The sequence below is a fragment of the Dama dama genome, chromosome 25 (assembly GCF_033118175.1).
Source record: "Dama dama isolate Ldn47 chromosome 25, ASM3311817v1, whole genome shotgun sequence".
In the NCBI taxonomy this organism is placed as follows: Eukaryota; Metazoa; Chordata; class Mammalia; order Artiodactyla; family Cervidae; genus Dama; species Dama dama.
In genome coordinates, this window is record NC_083705.1 from 14194948 (window position 1) to 14213738 (window position 18791).

At 40.7% G+C, this 18791-nt stretch overlaps 1 protein-coding gene across 1 annotated transcript; it reads left to right on the plus strand.

Moving 5' to 3' along the window:
* The first annotated feature begins 4267 nt into the window (after window positions 1–4267).
* On the plus strand, window positions 4268–17199 carry C25H5orf47 (chromosome 25 C5orf47 homolog). Its single transcript, XM_061129579.1, has 4 exons — window positions 4268–4358; window positions 13331–13416; window positions 15177–15276; window positions 17180–17199. The coding sequence occupies exons 1-4, from the start codon at window positions 4268–4270 to the stop codon at window positions 17197–17199; spliced, it is 297 nt and encodes a 98-aa protein (XP_060985562.1).
* The last annotated feature ends 1592 nt before the right edge of the window (window positions 17200–18791 follow it).

The window sequence follows — 18791 nt, forward strand, 5'->3', positions numbered from 1 at the left end:
TTCTTCTAAAGGATTCTTGCCCACAGCAGTAGACATAATGGTCATCTGAGTTAAATTCACCCATTCCAGTCCATTTTAGTTCACTGACTCCTAAAATGTTGATGTTCACTCTTGCCATCTCCTATTTGACCACTTCCAATTTGCCTTGATTCTAGACCTAACATTCCAGGTTCCTATGCAATATTGCTCTTTACAGCATCAGACTTTACTTTTATCACCAGTCACATCCACAACTGGGTGTTGTTTTGGTTTTGGCTCCATCTCTTCAATATTTCTGGAGTTATTTCTCCACTGATCTGCAGTAGCATAATGGGCACCTACCGACCTGGGAGTTCATCTTTCATGTCCTATCTTTTCGCCTTTTCATACTGCTCATGGGGTTCTCAAGGCAAGAATACTGAAGTGATTTGCCATTCCCTTCTCCAGTAGACCATTTTCTTCTTAAATTGAAGAAAGTAGGGAAACCCACTAGACCATTCAGGTATGACCTAAATCCAATCTCTTATGATTATACAGTGAAAGTGACAAATTGATTCAAGGGATAAGATCTGATAGGCAGAGTGCCTGAAGAACTATGGATGGAGGTTCATGACATTGTACAGGAGGCAGGGATCAAGACCATCCCAAAGAAAAAGAAATCCAAAAAGGCAAAATGGTTGTCTGAGGAGGCCTTACAAATAACTTGAAAAGAAGAGAAATAAAAAGCAAAGGAGAAAAGGAAAGATATACCCATTTGAATGCAGAGTTCCAAAGAATAGCAAGGAGAGATAAGAAAGCCTTCCTCAGTGATCAATGCAAAGAAATAGAGGAAAACAATAGAATGGGAAAAATTAGAGATCTCTTCAAGAAAATAAGAGATACCAAGGGAATTTTTCATGCAAAGATGGGCACAATAAAGGACAGAAATGGTATGGACCCAACAGAAGCAGAAGATATTAAGAAAAGGTGGCAAGATTACTCAGAACTATACAAAAACGATCTTCATGACCCAGATAACCATGATGGTGTGCTCACTCACCTAGAGCCAGACAACCTGGAATGCAAAGTCAAGTGGGCCTTAGGAAGCATCATTATGAACAAAGCTAGTGGAGGTGATGGAATTCCAGTTGAGTTATTTCAAATGCTAAAAGATGATGTTGTGAAAGTGCTGCACTCAATATGCCAGCAAATTTGGAAAACTCAGCAGTGGCCACAGGATTGGAAAAGGTCAGTTTTCATTCCAATCCTAAAGAAAGGCAATCCCAACGAATGCTCAAACTACTGCACAATTGCACTCATCTCACACCCTAGCAAAGTAATGCCCCAAATTCTCCAAGCCTGGCTTCAACAGTATGTGAACTGTGAACTTCCAGATGTTCAAGCTGGTTTTAGAAAAGGCAGAGGAACCAGAGATCAAATTGCCAACATCCATTAGATCTTCAAAAAAGCAAGAGAGTTCCAGAAAAACATCTACTTCTGCTTTACTGACTATGCCAAAACTTTGACTGTGTGGATCACAACAAACTGTGGAAAATTCTGAAACAGATGGGAATACCAGACAACCTGACCTGCTTCCTGAGAAATCTGTATGCAGGTCAAGAGGCAACAGTTAGAACTAGACATGGAACAACAGACTGGTTCCAAATCAGAAAAGGAGTACACCAAGGCTGTATATTGTCTCCCTGCTTATTTAACTTATATGCAGAGTACATCATGAGAAATGCCAGACTGGATGGAGCAGAAGCTGGAATCAAGATTGCCAGGAGAGATATCAGTAACCTCAGATATGCAGATGACACCACCCTTATGGCAGAAAGCAAAGAGCTAAAGAGCCTCTTGATGAAAGTGAAAGAGGAGAGTGAAAAAGGTGGCTTAAAACTCAACATTCAGAAAACTAAGATCATGGCATCTGGTCTCATCACTTCATGGCAAATAGATGGGGAAACAATGGAAACAGTGACAGACTTTATTTTCTTGGGCTCCAAAATCACTGCAGATGGTGACTGCAACCATGAAATTAAAAGATGCTCCTTGGAAGAAAAGCTATGACCAACCTAGACAGCACATTAAAAGCAGAGACATTACTATGCCAACAAAGGTCCATCTAGTCAAAACTATGCTTTTTCTAGTAGTCATGTATGGATGTGAGAGTTAGACTACAAAGAAAGCTGAGCACCAAAGAATAGATGCTTTTGAACTGTGGTGTTGGAAAAGACTCTTGAGAGTCCCTTGGACTGCAAGGAGATCCAATCAGTCTATCCTAAAGTAAATCAGTCCTGAATATTCATCAGAAGGACTGATGCTGAAGCTGAACCTCCAATCCTTTGGCCACCTGATGTGAAGAACTGACTCACTGGAAAAGACCCTGATGCTGGGAAAGACTGAAGGTGAGAGGAGAAGGGGACAATAGAGGATGAGATGGCTGGATGGCATCAGTAACTCGATGGACATGAGTTTAAGCAAGCTCCGGGAGTTGGTGATGGACAGGGAGGCCTGCTTGCTGCAGTCCATGGGGGCGCAAAGAGTTGGACACGACTGAGCGAATGAATTGAACTGATACTTCAGAGCGTATGTACTCAATAAATATGAAAGAAAGAAAGAAAGTGAAGTTGCTCAGTCATGTCCGACTCTTTGCGATCCTGTGGACTGTAGCCTACCAGGCTCCTCTGTTCATGGGGTTTTCAAGGCAAGACTACTGCAGTGGGTTGCCATTTCCTTCTCTGGGAGATCTTCCTGACCCAGGGATTGAACCTGGGTCTCCCGTATTGTAGGCAGACACTTTACCGTCTGAGCTACCAGGGAAGTTCCAATAAATGTGAACTGAATATTAAATCTAAAGGAATTACCTCTTACTATGTGCCAGGTGCTTAATATGCCTTATTTTGGTATATCTTTACCAGATTATCCTGAGTTTACATCTGAGGAAACCAGAAGCTGAGACAGGGACAGTGGCTTGCCCAAATAACCCAGCTGGTCAGCAGCTAAACCCTGACGGGCTTCAGGACTACCTGAGCAAGATGTTGGCCTCAGGCCCATCACCTCTCTGCACAGGGTCTCTTGAAGCTCATGGCCCAGGAGAACACATGCCAGGCCAAGGTCACATTAGAATCCTTTGGCATCGAAGAGTAGTGCCTCCCGGCTCCACCTTTCCCCCAAGACTCCCATCTTCATCTGGCTGACATTCCAGACCAGTTAAGTTCAGGGCTAGCTCCTCACTCTGAAATCTGCCCAACCTCGGACCACGGGGAGGGGTGCACCACTGGTTCGGTATCTTTCCTTCCCCCAACCCTGTTTTTGATTCAGTTCTTTTCCTCAGAGAAGCCCGCTCTACATGGTCTGCTCCCCACTCCCAAGTGATCTGGTCTCCAAACTCTTAACACCACTTTTCAGATGAGTGGTATACCATCACCCCCCAACCAAAGACCCTCCTGTGCCCCTGTCCCAGCACAGTGGTCCAAACGTCCCTTTTCCCGCTGCCCATCCAGTGACCGGGCTCTCTGGTCTCTCTTCACCCTGATCCCTCCCCAACCCACCTGCCACCTCCGAGGCTCACCTCTCATCTCCTGTGCGGGGCACCGTGATCTAGGGCTTCACCCAACCGCCCACCGCCCCAGCACAACTGCCAATCGAGTCCCTCGGCTCTGCCCCCCCCACCCCCGCACACAGTGGTCCGCTCCGTCAGGTCCGCCCCCCCTCCTTCACACACCCAGTGGTCCGGCCCCCGGGCTCACAGGGCAGGTCATTGAGGACCACGAGGCGAGGCGAGACGGAGGCAGAGATGGTAGCGGCACGCCAGGAGCTGCAGCGGGACCGGGCGCGCTTCGTCTACGTGACCCGCTTCGGCTCGCACCGGTGTGGCGGCGTCCTTCCGCTGGGCGGCCGCAGGCCCCAGGGCCCGAGCCACGCCGGGCTCAAGGACGGCCACAGCCAGGAGAAGCCGCGGGCGGCAGCGCCGGCGAGTCCAGGTGCTGCGGGGCTGCCCCTTGGCTTCCGGTCCGGGGCCCTCGCCGCCTGCTCCCCCGCGCGGCGTCGAGCGAGCCGAGCGGGCGCAGGCGGGCGGCGCGTGCCGCGGGAGCGGCTGGCTGGGCGGGCGGGGCCCGCGGGCCGCTGACCTCTCCACCCGTCTCGTCACGGTAGCCATCTTGCCGGGGGCTCGAGTCATTTGAACGGTCGGTTTCTCAGTCTCTCCCCCGCCGCCACACCACGCCCCCACCGCCCCTCAGTGGGCGGCTGCGGGTTCGTCGTTTTGCTCTGCGGCCATTAGGCCAAGGGCAGTGGGCCACTCGCCATGGACGGCCCTCCTGTCAGTGTGGGGACGGAGAGACGAGTCCGAACTGCGCGTCGGGGTTGTCCCGAGAAGCCGCAGAAGTGCCAGGAAGGTCGTTTGATATAAGCCTGAGATCCGAATCCGAGAGGGGAGGCTATTGGAAGGAGCCACTAATGTCTCTCAGGATGATGGGGGCCTTGGCCTAAGTGTCCGTATTCCTTTTAGGACTCATTGAATTTATAAGTTAGCCGAAGGAGAACCGACATCTTTAAAATGCTGTCTCTTCCTGCTTGAAAGCAGAAGAGAGGATGTCTTTGTATTTTCATTCCATCTGCTGCTGCTGCTAAGTCACTTCAGTCGTGTCCGACTCTGTGCGACCGCATAGACGGCAGCCCGCCAGGCTCCGCCGTCCCTGGGATTCTCCAGGCAAGAATACCGGAGTGGGTTGCCATTTCCTTCTGCAGTGCAGGAAAGTGAAGGTGAAGTCACTCAGTCGTGTCTGACTCTGCGACCCCATGGAGCACAGCCAACCAGGCTCCACCGTCCCTGGGATTTTCCAGGCAAGAGTAGTGGAGTGGGTGGCCATTGCCTTCTCCGCAGTCTGCCTGACTTCCCTCATAGCTCAGTTGGTAAAGAATCAGCCTGCAAAGCAGGAGACCCGGGTTGGATTCCTGGATTGGGAAGATCCCCTGGAGAAGGGAGAGACTACCCTCTCCGGTATGCTGGCCTGGAGAATTCCAAAAGATCAGACGTGACTGGGCAACTTTCTCTTCACTTTGTGTCCTTCAGGAATGTTTTATATTCAAATGTTTTTTCTTCTGTTGGTTTTTCATATATCCTGTTAAATTTATTCCTAGGTATTTGATCTTATATACAGTCGTGAGTGTGATTTCTTCTTCCATAATGTCCTCTGAATGTTCATTGTTTGTGTATATAAGGCCTCTTGATTAAAAAACAAAAAAAGTTTGAGGAGAGTTGACATACATTGGGATATACACTGGGTAGTATACCACCTTAGTCAGAATCTGGAACATGCACATCACCTCAAAAAGTCCTGCTTCTCTTTTGAGAGCCCATCCCTCTAGCTGTACTTAAAAAAATGGATAGTTTATTGAGATATAATTCACAATCGACTGAGTTTGCTCATTTAAAGTCTGTAATTCAATGATTTTTTTATAGTGTTGTGCTACCATCGTCACAATCAATTTAGAACATTTTTATTACCTCCACCCAAACAAACCCTGTAGCCTTTAGCGGTCACTCATCATTTCCTCTCACTGCACCTAACCCCAGCCCTAAGCGAGCACTCAGCTATTTACTGTCTCCACAGATTTACCTATTCCAGACATTTCCTATATATGGAATCATGCAGTATGGGCACTTTTGTGATTTGCTTCTTTCAAGTGACATAATGATATTAATTGATTTTTAATTTTTGGGTTGGACTGAGTCTGTTGCTACACACAGGCTTTCACTAGTTGCAGAGAGTGGAGAGGAGTCTTCATTGCATTGTGGTGGCTTCTCTTGTGGAGCACAGGCTCTAGGCATCCAGGCCTCAGTAGTTGTGGTGCAGCGTTTTAGTTGCTCGGTAGTATGTGGAACCTTCCCAGATGAGGGGTCAAACCTGTGTCCCCTGCATTGGCAGCTGGATTCCTATCCACTGTACCACCGGGGAAGTTCCTAGCCTGTTGATTTTTGTATGTTAATTTTTGATCCTAGTACTTCATTGAATTCTTCTATTATTTGAATTAGTTTTGTCATTAATGCTCATGATTTTCTGGGTATACTATTATATTATATGTAAATAGATATAACTTTATTTTTAACCTATTTTTATGCCCACAGTTGATTATTAAATTATTATTGTTTAATTGCTCTGGCTGATACCATGAATAGAATGTTGAATAGTAGTAGGGATAGTGAGCATCCTTGTCTTGTTCCTGATCTTAGGGGAAATGCCTCTAGTTTTTCCCCATTAAATAAAGTATTGTTTTTAAGACTAAGGCCTGTATATTTAAAACATTAAAATGTGTTCTTCAGTTTTTATTTTCTTCATCGTTTTTACCAGGAATGGATGTTGAATTTTGTCAAAGACTTTCGTAGATTTTTGGAGATAATATTTTTTCCTTAGATTTATTAATATGGTATATGATAATAGATTTCCTAAGATTGAACCAACTTTGTCTTCCTGAAATAAATCCCACTTGGTTATAATTTTTTTTTCTTAATATGATGTTGAAGTCTGTTTGCTAACAATTTGTTTAGGATTTTTAGTTTGGAATTTGAGACAGTTTTTCTTTCTTTATTTCATCTGGTTTAGGTATCATAGTTAAACTTAGTTCATAAAAGGAATTAGGAACTTTCCCTTTCTTTTCAATGCTCTGGAATAGTTTATAGAGCATTGAGATTATTTGGTATTTGAAGATTTGGTAGAATTCTTTTGTGAAAACACCTGGGTCTAGTTTCTATGGGATAATTCCTTAATAATTGTCTCTGTATCTTCTATGGAAATTGGTCTCTGTACATTTTCTGATTGGATTGGGCCAATTTTGTTAATCTGTATTTTTCCGGGAAATTATTGATTTCGTTGTTTTATTTATTTGCATAGAGGTCTGCTCAGTAGCATCTTTTGATTTTTAAAAATTCTTTGTGTTTCAGTGGTTAGTTCCCCCTTTTCATTTTTTGATGTATATGCTTTCTTTTTCTTGATCAAGTTCACCAGTGTTTTGTTTATTTTGTTAATTTTTTAAAACAGAGGATTTTGATTTGTTAATTAGGTATTTTATTTTTCTAATTTCTTTCTCAATAATAAAGATAAATAATAAAGATAAAGCTTCATTATTTCCTTATGTGTATTTTCTTTTGGTTTACTTTGTCCTTATGCTTTTGTTTTGAGCAAAAAATTTAATTTTTCCTTCCTTTTTGTCAATAAAAGTATTTAGCGCCTGAGTTTTCTTTCTGACTACTACTTTAAATCCCATAGATTCTCATAAATGGGCTTCCCTCCTAGTTGAGTTGATAAAGAATCTGCGTGCAATGCAGGAGACCCAGGTTCGATTCCTGGGTTGGGAAGATCCCTTGAAGAAGGAAATGGCAACCCACTACAGTATTCTTACCTGGAGAATCCCATGGACAGAGGAGCCTGGCAGGCTGCAGTCTATGGGGTTGCAAGAGTCGGACACGACTTAGGGACAGACTTCCTGTTTGAAAGGAAGTAATTACTACTTTAAATCCCATAAATTCTAATATATAATGTTTTTATTGTCACTTAAAAAATTTTCATCTTTGTAATTTCAGTTTGTATTACCACTTTCACTCTAGAGTTGCTTAATTTAATTTTTTTTTTAAATTTCCAGGACTTTTCTTTTTTCTTTCTTTCTTTTCTCCTAGTAAGCTCTAGTTTTACTGCATTGTGATCAGAATGTTGTTTGTAATGTCTCCACTTTATGAATGTTATTGATGTTTATTTTGTGACCCAGTTCATGAACTCTGCTTTTGGTTCTTTTTCTCCTCCAAAAAGCAAGAGAGAGGACTGTCCTTTGATGTTTCTTCCTTTAAATCATGCTTGCCGCTTTAACCAAATCAGTTCCATTAAATTGCAGGCTTTTGGTCCTTTATGTGGTGTCTGGCCTTTTAAATCACGCATTGAAATTCTTTCCTGTAGTCTGTGCTGTGATCTGCCTGGTTATCTTCTGTAATAGTATTTTGAGATTTAGGGTGGATTTCATCTTTCTGCTGTTTGCTCCAGCTCTCTTGCAGGCACGTTTTCTAGTGTCCCTCCTTTCTCTTTCCTGTTGGCCACAAAACCTTGCTTAGGGTAAGGTTTAAACAAATAGGATCGTAGTGCTGTGATTTATTGCTTTTTCTCATTTTACTTACATTAATTTTGCGTTTTCAGCGTTCTCTCTCTTCAAGTAATGCTGTGATTATGGTTTTGTGAAGAATTCTTGTAAAGTTTTTTGGGGAGAAATTTTGGCATGTTTATTACTGTACCCTGTCTTTCTCCCTTCCCCTCGCTATTGACTGTAGCTACCCAGAAGTTCTGCATTGAAAGGTTTTGAACACGAGAAATAGTAGGAACAGGTTTACTTATTTCATGCTGTGTAGAGGAGATTGAGTTGGAGGCAGGCAAGACTAAAGCCCAAGTTGAAAAATACACAAATATTTTGTTTGCTGTCTTTTCAGGACTTAATTTTACTTTGCTAATTTAATTGACTTAAATTAATTTTGATAACTGAGAAGTATAAAACTGTACTGTGTGTAACTTCCTGAGAATCAGCTGATTCCTGAGAATCAGCTATGGTGGGAAACCTTCAGAGATTCTTCATCAGGGGCACTATTTTAGACTTCATATCCCTCCAAAGGTCCCATTGTTAAAAGGTGCTCAGGTTTTTTGTTTTGGAGTTTTATTTTTTTGGCCCTTGTACTGGTGATCTAAAAAATTAGGACTAGTGTAAGACATTTTAGCATTAGGTTTCCAGTTTCTTTGAATAATAGAAACAGATAAAAGACTCATTCTAGGAATTAGGAGTATGGTGGTGGTGGTGAGCTCTTCAACTTTAAAAAGGAGAGAGCAGGAAGAGAGGAAAGAATAAAATGGATCCAGTATTGCATTAGCACCAGCAGATCAAAGAGACAAATAATAGGGCAGCATTAAGATAGTGGATTGGAAATGAAGAATATTGAAAAACAGCTGAAGAAGCTCATGGGAGAAGGGAAAGGATGCATGAATTAGTACTGGAGATCCCCACGTAAGTTAGGTGGAAACGACAGGATGGCAAAGAGCCGAGATTGTGAAACCAACTCTCTGCTCTTGTAACTGTTCTGTGCTGAGCTAGAATGGCTTTCCTCTAGTTGGCTGCCCTGCTGGGGTAGGAGATGACAATGATTCGATTTTGTTTTGAAGTTTGGTTCTGAAATTTTTAAATTTTTTTGCTGTTCCTTTGTGGCAAGAGTGACATGATCAAAGCTGGGGGAAAGATAACTGGGAGTGAGTGAGAGTGGGAGAGACTGGAAGCCAGAGACCAGTTTTGAGGCAGTGATAAAGTGGAAGTATAAAAGTCCTGAACTAAGACAGTAGCAGTGGAGGTGGCGTGAACAGGATTGACGACTGGCTGCAAGAGGGAAAAGGCCAAGTCTGAAGTTTCCATGCTGGGCAGCTGGGGAGATGATCAAGCCATTATTTGGTGACCACTCTGCTGTGCATTTGAAACCAAGAATAGTGTCAAGGGAAAGAGGTCCTAAGGTAGACTTATGTTTCAGTCAAGCCAGAGTGCTTAAGTGTTTTAAGTCTTACTCATTCTTGGGTGTATTTTATATTAACATTAAGTGGGCATTCATTGAATACTTAGGCCTGGCTCTCTGTAAGGAACAAAGGTAAATGATTTATTCAATAACATTTATTTAACATCTGCCATATTGTAGACACTAGGTCGGGTGCTAGTGGCATAGATGACTCAGGCAAATGTTTTACTCTCAAGGGACTTTTACATGAATAATGGAAATACAAGCTAGCAGGCATGAGTGCTGTGAGAGAGACAACTTGGAAGGTCTTTGATAGTTCAGGAAAATAGAGACATACAAACAAGAAATCAAGGTATATGAATGGAGAAATTGCTAGCGGGATGGTAGGTATTTTCAAGAGCATTGACTTTGCAGTCATAAAGCCATAATCTTGGATCTCTCATTTACTAGCAGTGTCATGTTGGCTAAGTTAGTTAACTATTCTGACGTTCAGTTTCCTTTTCTATAAAATCAGGATAATAGTTTCTACCTTAGTGAGTTACTGTGAAGATTAAAGGAAGTAATGCATGCGAAGCCCATAGCGCAGGGTTTGACAGAGAGAGTAACATGCCAGTAAATGCTGGCACACTCAGCAGAAGTAGCTTGAGGAAAGAGACGGTGATCATCCCAGTGTCTGAACACTAAATATTTATTGAATGAGTGAGAAATGTTTTATACCACATTGAAGAATGCCTTGGAGACTCATTTTATGATTAATGCAGATTTTTGAATGGTGGAGTCAAGTTATCAGAAACACATAGGGTTTCCTGTGGCTCAGACGGTAAAGAATTTGCATGCAATGGGGGAGACCTGAGTTTGATTCCTGGGTCAGGAGGAGCCCCTAGAGATGGGAACGTCTATCTTCTCTGGTATTCTTGCCTGGAGAATTCCACGGTCAGAGGAGCTGGTAGGATACAGTCCATGGGGTCTCAAAGAGTTGGACATGACTGAGCGACTCACACACACATATATACTTCTGGAAGATAAGCTTATAAGCTGTTGCTGCTGCTAAGTCGCTTCAGTCATGTCCGACTCTGTGCAACCCCATAGACGGCAGCCCACCAGGCTCCTCTGTCCCTGGGATTCTCCAGGCAAGAATATGGAGTGGGTTGCCATTTTCTTCTCCATTATAAGCTGTATGTGAGATGTATTATAGTTTAGAAATCCGTGCATGTGTGCTCAGTCGTGTCCAGCTCTTTGTGACCCCATGGACTGTAGCCCACCAGGCTCCTCTGTTCATGGAATTTTCCAGGCAAGAATACTGGAGTGGGTTGCCATTTCCTCCTCCAGGGGATCTTCCTGACCCAGAAATCAAACCTGTGTCTCCTCTGTCTCCTGCATTGGCAGATGGATTTTTTTTACCTCTGTGCCACTTGGGAAGCCCCTTAGAAATCCAGGGGCTGGCAAGTCAGTAACTCTTCTTAATGCTTCAAGCAAGACTCATAAGTCAAGCTGGTTCTATGTTCTCCAGATCTTGGGAGATAAAGCCATAATTTATATATAGTAGAGCTTCCCTAGTAGCTCAGCTGGTAAAGAATCTGCCTGCAATGTTGGAGACCTGGGTTCAATCCCTGGGTTGGGAACATTCCCTAGAGAAGGGAAAGGCTACCCATTCCAGTATTCTGGCCTAGAGAATTCCATGGACAGAGTCCATGGAGTCTCCAAGAGTCTCCAAGTGACTTTCACTTATATATAGTAGAGGATGATGAATGCTATTGTGGAGGTACAAATAAATGCTGTGGAGGTGGTGAATAATTGGGGGATGAAGGGATTAAGGAAAGCTTTTTGGTGGTGGATGTGGCTCTGTGAGATTTACACACATTCCTGAGATAGTAGGGGATTATAGGTGGGAAAACATGTAAGCAAAGTTCCAAGTAAGGATCAGCAATGGGTAATGATTAGGGAAGGAGGAAAATATATTTAGACTGGATCAGAGTGTTTGCAAAGAGTAGAGACAGATTTGAAGCATAAGTTGGGATAAAATCTAGGCATACAGTGGAGCCATAGCCTCAGTAAAGTGCCCAAAATAAATAGAAGAAATGATTTTGCCTTTTTTCCTTTTCTTTTCTCTTCTCTTATGCTCCTTGACGTATTTTATATTCCTAACTAATACAGATAGATATGAGGGTGCCTATCTTGACCTCAAGGAGTATATATATCTAGGTTAGGTAAGATTTACAAACAGAAAATGTTTGGAAATGAGACAAGCACAGTATTCCAAAGGTTGTAGGCACTTAGAGGGAAGGATACACGTGGGTATATGAAGAGCAGAGTTTCCCAAACCTAAGTTTTTTTCCTGTGTTTTATCTGTACATCTGTACTGTCATTTACTTAATATATTTATTTAAATAGGTGCATTTTCCCCTCCCAACTGAATTTCTTTTTAGAACACTTTACATCATTACCTCAGTGGAAAGCATGTATCATTTTCCATAAATAGAAATTAACTAAAAACAATCTAATACAGGGAAAACAATATTATTAAATTCTAGCCAAATAGGTTGTCTTCTGGAAGTTGCTGCAGTCATCAAGAGAGATGAGCAAGTCTTAGAAAATTTAAATGACATACTAGTTCCAAACTCAGACTTTCTCCTTGATATAAACAGAAGATTGAAAAAGAATTCAAAAGAGAAAGTTTTTCTTCTTGTGAGTTCATGTTCGCTAGTGCTCTATCTGGGCCCCACTCAGGATCAGGGGTCTGTTCCTCACGGGGACAAGCCAGTTTAGGACGTACTCTGTTTCACTCAACAAATAGAATATTTATTGTGTATCTAATTGCTATACTACTGGACTTCTAATGAATAGAACACATTTCTCAAGGAAACAGCATGCTAAATCCTGTGGTAACTGAGCATAGGGTGCTTTGTGAAATCAGAGAAGGCCCTCTGCCCCTGGAAAGCTAAATACTGGATGAGTCGAAGAAGGCCAAGTAGAGAGTGGTGGTATGGCAGGAATAAGGTGGGGAAGTGTTGGGCTACATGCAGGGTGTTGCAGGCAAAAGAACAAACATAAACACTTCCGGGAACACATGCTCATTGTGCTACAGTTTTGTCTTTGGATACACAAACCCTTAGGTTTTCTTCTCACAGTTAATATTTGGGAAGGCAGTATGGTTTATTGAGTAGAGTCAGGAAGCTTATCACTCTGACAAACCTTCATTAGAACCTACTGTGTGTCTGGTAGCATAGATAGAAGAATAATACACACAGGGACACTGCCCCACCAGAAGGTCACTGTGTGGTGAAGGAAACAGTATAAACATATGCTATAAAATTGTGCTAAGTACCTTGAGCAAAGTGTTTCTGGAAGCAAGGGCTGTGGGTGTTTGAGGGGAGAGGCTGTAGAAAGGTGGTGACATATGAGTTGGGTCTTGAAGAGCAGGTATATATTTGCCTCACGGTGGGTGTGTGTGTGTGTGTGTGAGAGAGAGAGAGAGAGAGAGAGAGAGAGAGCACACACACGCGCGCATGCGCCTGGGGCAAGATGTGGTTTTCTGGTATTTGTTTACTCTCTTGAAAACCTTTCTGGGACTCACCTTTCAAATTAGAAAAGGAAGGAGATCTGGGCGCCATTAGATAGTTTACCCTTAGTTTTCTTGTTTTATTTTTTTCCAGTATAGTATTAGTTAATTGGTAAACTGCTATTATCTAGTCATTTGAAATATATCAACAAGTGTAAAAATCCCCAAAGAAAGCTTGAGACATTTATAGTAGTTAATTATCAGGATAGTGAATTCTTTAAAGTATGTGCTGACTTGATATTTTACCTTGTTTCTCTCTTTCTCTCTTTTTTTAAAATTAGGTTTAACCCAGAAGAATTTAGCTAAAAAGTTTGACTTCCCCATACCTTTGAGTAAAACTTCCAAAATAATGAAGAAGAACAAAAAGGTATATTTTTGCACAGGGGAATGAGTGATATTTTGAATTTTAGATTAACCTGTTTAAATACAAATGTGTGAAGAAACTCAAGACATTAAAAATAGTTCCATCTTTTGAAAAATTAGTTTACCAAAATGAGAAAACTAGAATTGTCAGAAATGAAAGTGGGTTTGAAAATATTTATTCATCATGAAGAATATCCCATCCTGTTTTTGAAGATATAAAATACATTTTAATCAAAGTATAACTACAAGCTTTTTCAAAGCATGAAAGTACATATTCCATAGAATATAACAAACTCAGCGTAACATAAGAAAATCATGGATTTCACAGAAAAGTAAAAGGTGTCTATATAGTTGTCACAGTGCTCTTTTAAGGACAAGGGATATACGCTGTTTCTAGCAGGAAATCTGGCAAGTGTGGACCTTTATGCTGAACCATTTTCTTGTCAAGTTGTCCACATGTCATGGAAACTTCAGTGTTTTAAACATATTCAAGATAAGTTATTGTACTAATCTTTGTTTACCACCATGTTTTACACTTCAGTTTAAAGAAATCATTAGTTGATAATGACACATAGATTATATTATTTCTGAATTTTAAGTTTGTTTGATTTCTAATCCGTATATGGTATAGAATAGCATTCAGAGTGACTCACTCTTTTAGCAGGTGTATTTTGAGTGAGCATGTAATCCTCCCACTATACTGAGAAGGTTTTCTTCTAAGAACCAATTCCTCTTGCACAGTGGCCAGTGTTTGCCTATAACTACTGTGGGCCAGACACTGGGTGTAAATGCTTTATGTGTATTTCTCATGATGTCTAATAATCCAGTGTATGAAGTTACTCCTAGGTGAGATTAAAACACTTGCCTGATATTAAGCAACGGGTTAAGTGGTTAGGCTAGAATTTGAGCCTAGATTTCTATGTTTGCTTCTGTGGTCTCCATTCTTCCTATTCTAGTATATTCATGCTCTCTAGTAAGTTTGCTTTGGTATGTCCTAGGAGAAATGTTTATTAACTGGAATAAAATACACTAAAAATCATATCATGGCCCAGTGGTTTAGACATAGGAATAGAAATTTATTATTTTTACTACCTTTCAAAACAAAATTGAGTATGATGAAACCATAGGACTTACTAGACATTGCCTTTGAAAGACCTTGCCATCATCCAGGAAAGTTTATTTATTTATTATAAATTTCCCCAATTATTTATTTTTAATTTTTTGGCTATGCCATGCAGCATGTAGGATCTTAGTTCCCCAACCAGGGAACAAACTGCCTCCTGTGGAGTCTTAACCACTAGACCACCAGGGAAGTCCCCAGGACAAGTTAGTTTAAATACTACAAAGAGGAAATACTAAGAAGTTAGAAAAGGATATCAGAGAATTCAGTGAATATGGGAAGGCAATTTTGTTTAATTTTTAGGTCTCTGAGTGCTTTGTAATGATAATATCAAATCAAATGTCAAATATCATAGTTGACTTGGGGCTTCCCTTGTGACTCAGCTAGTAAAGAATCCACCTGCAATGCAGGAGGCCTGGGTTCGATCCCTGGGTTGGGAAGATCCCCTGGAGAAGGGAAAGGCTACCCAGTCCAGTATTCTGGCCTAGAGAATTCCATAGACTGTATAGTCCATGGGGTTGCGAAGAGTCGGACACGACTGAATGACTTTCAGTCATCACAGTTGACTTACTCCTAGTTGTCTGCATCACACTGTAGTCTGCATTCTCTGCCAAGTGTTCCTTAACTGTGCTTATCTTTTGAAGGTTTTAGTATGGAATGGAGTGTACAAAATCATTTCAAAAATGCTTAAAGAAAATGAGAAATACAGACTTAGGCTGAAATGCCAACACTTGTCTAGTGAAAGTAAGTAAACACAATTTTCATTGTATTAAAGAGAGCTGGCTTCTCTAATACTTTATTTCCCTTGGATCACATTAGACCAGTAGTTTCCCTCATTGTCACATTCAGTGCACACAACTGTAGAATCAAGGCTACCATTTTATCACTGTTCATTATAATTAAAAGTAGAAAGCATTGTAAAGTTCTAAATGTGGAGTAGACCGCAGGTGTAGGTATGTGTGGAGGAGTGCAGAAAGTGAATGGTGACTGGAACTTCCTGAACCAAGGAAGCATGCTTGTCTCTTAAATCTGAAATATTTTTGTTAAATCTGAATTTGAATGAGTGAGTGAGTGAAAGTTGTTCAGTCTTGGCCGACTCTTTGATACCCCATGGACTGTAGCCTGCCAGGCTCCTCTGTCCATGGAATTCTCCAGGTCAGAATACTGGAGTGGGTATCCATTTCCTCCTCCAGGGGATCTTCCCTTCTCCAGGGGATCTTCCCAACCCAGAGATCAAACCCAGGTCTTCTGCATTGCAGATGTATTCTTTACTGTCTGAGCCTCCAGGAAAGCCAGGTCACAAAACTCATCCATATAGATGAAGAAAAACATTTTAACTATATTATAGTGTACATTCTGTGTTGCTTCATACAGTCACTTCCTTTTCATGATGCTGCAGTCCAATTTAATGCATTTAGCAAAATCTGCCCTTGAGTTATAGCCCTGATGTCATTATTTCATTCCTGGAAAACAATTCATAAATTAAACCATGTTTAAAACTACATCAATTGATGTTGTGGTCAGAGCAAAATTAGATGTAATTTAGTATGTTTATTAAAGTAATTGGAAGTTCTGGATTCTCAAACAATTAAGCTGGATAAAATTTATGTAACAAATAATGCCACATGAATTGCTTAATCATAAGTGATTTTCTTTCCTTCACATGCGTGTCCTAATACATATATTACCATGCTGAATGTTTCTGTAGGTTTTTAGTATAGTTACTCAGTGACAACTTTTATTTTGACAGTCTATAAATCTGCAGAGTTTGATTTTGTGAAAAGTATTTTCATAAGATAATTGAAACAGAATGTTGTAAGCAATATAACACTGGAAACTCATTACTGTTCTTGTAATATTGCATTCATAATAGCATAATTTTTTTTGCAATAATGGTATTTATACTAATGTTCACATTAGTGATACTCTGCTTTGCTTTTCTTATCCAGTTAAGAAAGAGAATGAGGCAGGAGAGGGAATTAGGAGGAAAAAGCTGTCAGTGGTTTCTTAGGTGACAAGGATGCTTGTATAGGCAGAGAAATGTGCAAAAATATCGACATTGTTCTGTTAATCCAGATCCAGTTACTCTAATAAACACACTGGATTACATCTAAGTTTGCTCTGGTCATTACCTTGAACTTGTTAAATTCTTTTGTGCCTCAGCAGAAGGCCTTCTGAGCCCAGATTGCTCAGTGGTAAAGAATTCACCTGCCAAGCAGGAGACGTGGGTTTGATCCCTGGGTTGGGAAGATCTCCTGGAGAAGGAAATGGCAACCCACTCCAGTATTTCTTGTCTGGATAATCCCATGATCAATGGGCTACAGTCCATGGGGTCACAAAGGAGTCAGACATGACTGAGGGACTAAGCAACAATAGGCCCTTTATTAAACATCAAATGATCTAATGGTCTTATAAGGATTATTTAGCGACTTAAATTGATATGCTGTATTTTCCAGAAGCTGCATGTTATAAAGGAAAAGTATCTTTGTAATTCATTATTTTATTACAATTTTAAATAAGATTATAGAAGCTAATAATTACATTTTTAAATGTATTATAATTCTTGTTCCTTAATATATGTTTTTTAATGGAAAAACCAGTGCCAGAGACCAACTTGAATTTTCCTTATACTTTATCTTGTTCCTAGATTCAAAAGATACAAAATGAATCTTCCTGTCATCTTCTGGTAAGAACACACTTAAATAAAAATAAAAAAGTATAGACTTTCCCCTTCGCCTTTACATTCTACCATCTCCAACCTTTAGTGAATACCTATTGCCTAATTTCAGCCTGTTTGCTTTTTTAAACCCAGTGTTTGACACCTAGAAGGCATTTATTAAATGTTTATTGAAATTTAATAAGATTCATTCAGGCTTCATATTCACAGTGCTATTGAAACTACTTTCTCCATGGTCCAGCTTTTTTTGTTTTTTATTTTTATTCATGTATCTGCTTAGTTCTGTTTTCTTTTTGAACATGCTGTCACATTTAATATTATTTTACTACTATTCCTTCAAATTTTTTTTTTTTACTTATAACATTAAAGACTGTGTCATGGTTCTCTTTCTACCTTTCTGAGTGTATTTTCTGTGTATCTTTTACTTGCCCTTTTTGCTTCCATCTAATAACAAATACTGCTATTGGAGTAATTGGTTCCATTCTCTCTTTATGGGCTTCTCAGGTGGCACTAGGCAGCGGTAAAGAACCTGTCTGACAGTGCGGGAGACATTAGAGATGCAGGTTCGATCCCTGGGTCAGGAAGCTCTCTTGGAGAATGGCATAGAAACCCACTCCAGCATTCTTGCCTGGAGAATCCCATGGACAGAGGAGCCTGGTGATCTACAGTCCCAGGAATCAAACCCAGGTCTCCCGTACTGCAGGCAGATTAGTATTCTTTAATCTGTAACAACACTTCAGTCTTTCTTTGTCTTTTATGATATTGACAATTTTGAAGAGTGCAGGCCAATTATTTTTCGGTCTGTCCATCTGGAGTTGCACAGAGCTGAACATGACTGAAGCGACTTAGCATGCACTTCTCTCTTCACATACTTATTCTGAGATAATTCACCTGTTTTGTAGCTCAGTTACTCTTTCTGGGTGTATGACCCTTAAATATCTATTTCACTTCTGACCTCTGGTCAAGTCCCTCTGAATTTCTCTAGGCTGTTCTGCATTTACTTTTAAATGCCACATGGCTTAAACTGATCATGTCATACCCCTTAGTTTTGTTTTGTTTTTTTTTTTTCCATTTGTGCCCTGGTTTACTTATCGCCTGGACTCTTTCAATTCTTAGGGATAGGTTACACCCAGTTTGGTAGGGTTTGGGAAGTAGTAGAGAAGGTAAGTAAGATGAGCTTTGGTGAAGAGAAATTACACTTCTATAAGTGAGAATGTGGGGGAAGGGAGTATATGGATATCAGCAAATTCATGGAGTCCAAGAAAGTGTTTAGGAATGTACAGTTTTATTAAACTTATTTAAAGTAGTCATAGTAAAGAAGGGTATACAGTATACTGAAACTTTGTTTCAAGTCGACTCACCTGGATACTTGGCCAAGGATTTGTACTTAATTCAGTAGGCAATGAAGAAACATGGAATGGTTTCTTAATGAATTCTAAATGATTTATTCTAAATATTTTCAAATGTATATACAGATTGCAAGAATACAAAGACCTTCAGAATACACTTTGCTTGGGTTCACCAATTTTTACATCTTGCCACATGTGCTTTGTCATTATCCTACTCCCCATTCCTCTTTCTC

What these genes read in the sequence shown, in the direction of transcription:
- C25H5orf47 (XM_061129579.1), top strand. Translation starts at nt 4,268, where the DNA reads ATGGACGGCCCTCCTGTCAGTGTGGGGACGGAGAGACGAGTCCGAACT. An exon ending in TAATGAAGAAGAACAAAAAG is followed by an intron (nt 13,417 to 15,176) that starts GTATATTTTTGC and finishes TATCTTTTGAAG; the next exon opens with GTTTTAGTATGGAATGGAGT. An exon ending in CCAACACTTGTCTAGTGAAA is followed by an intron (nt 15,277 to 17,179) that starts GTAAGTAAACAC and finishes TCTTGTTCCTAG; the next exon opens with ATTCAAAAGATACAAAATGA.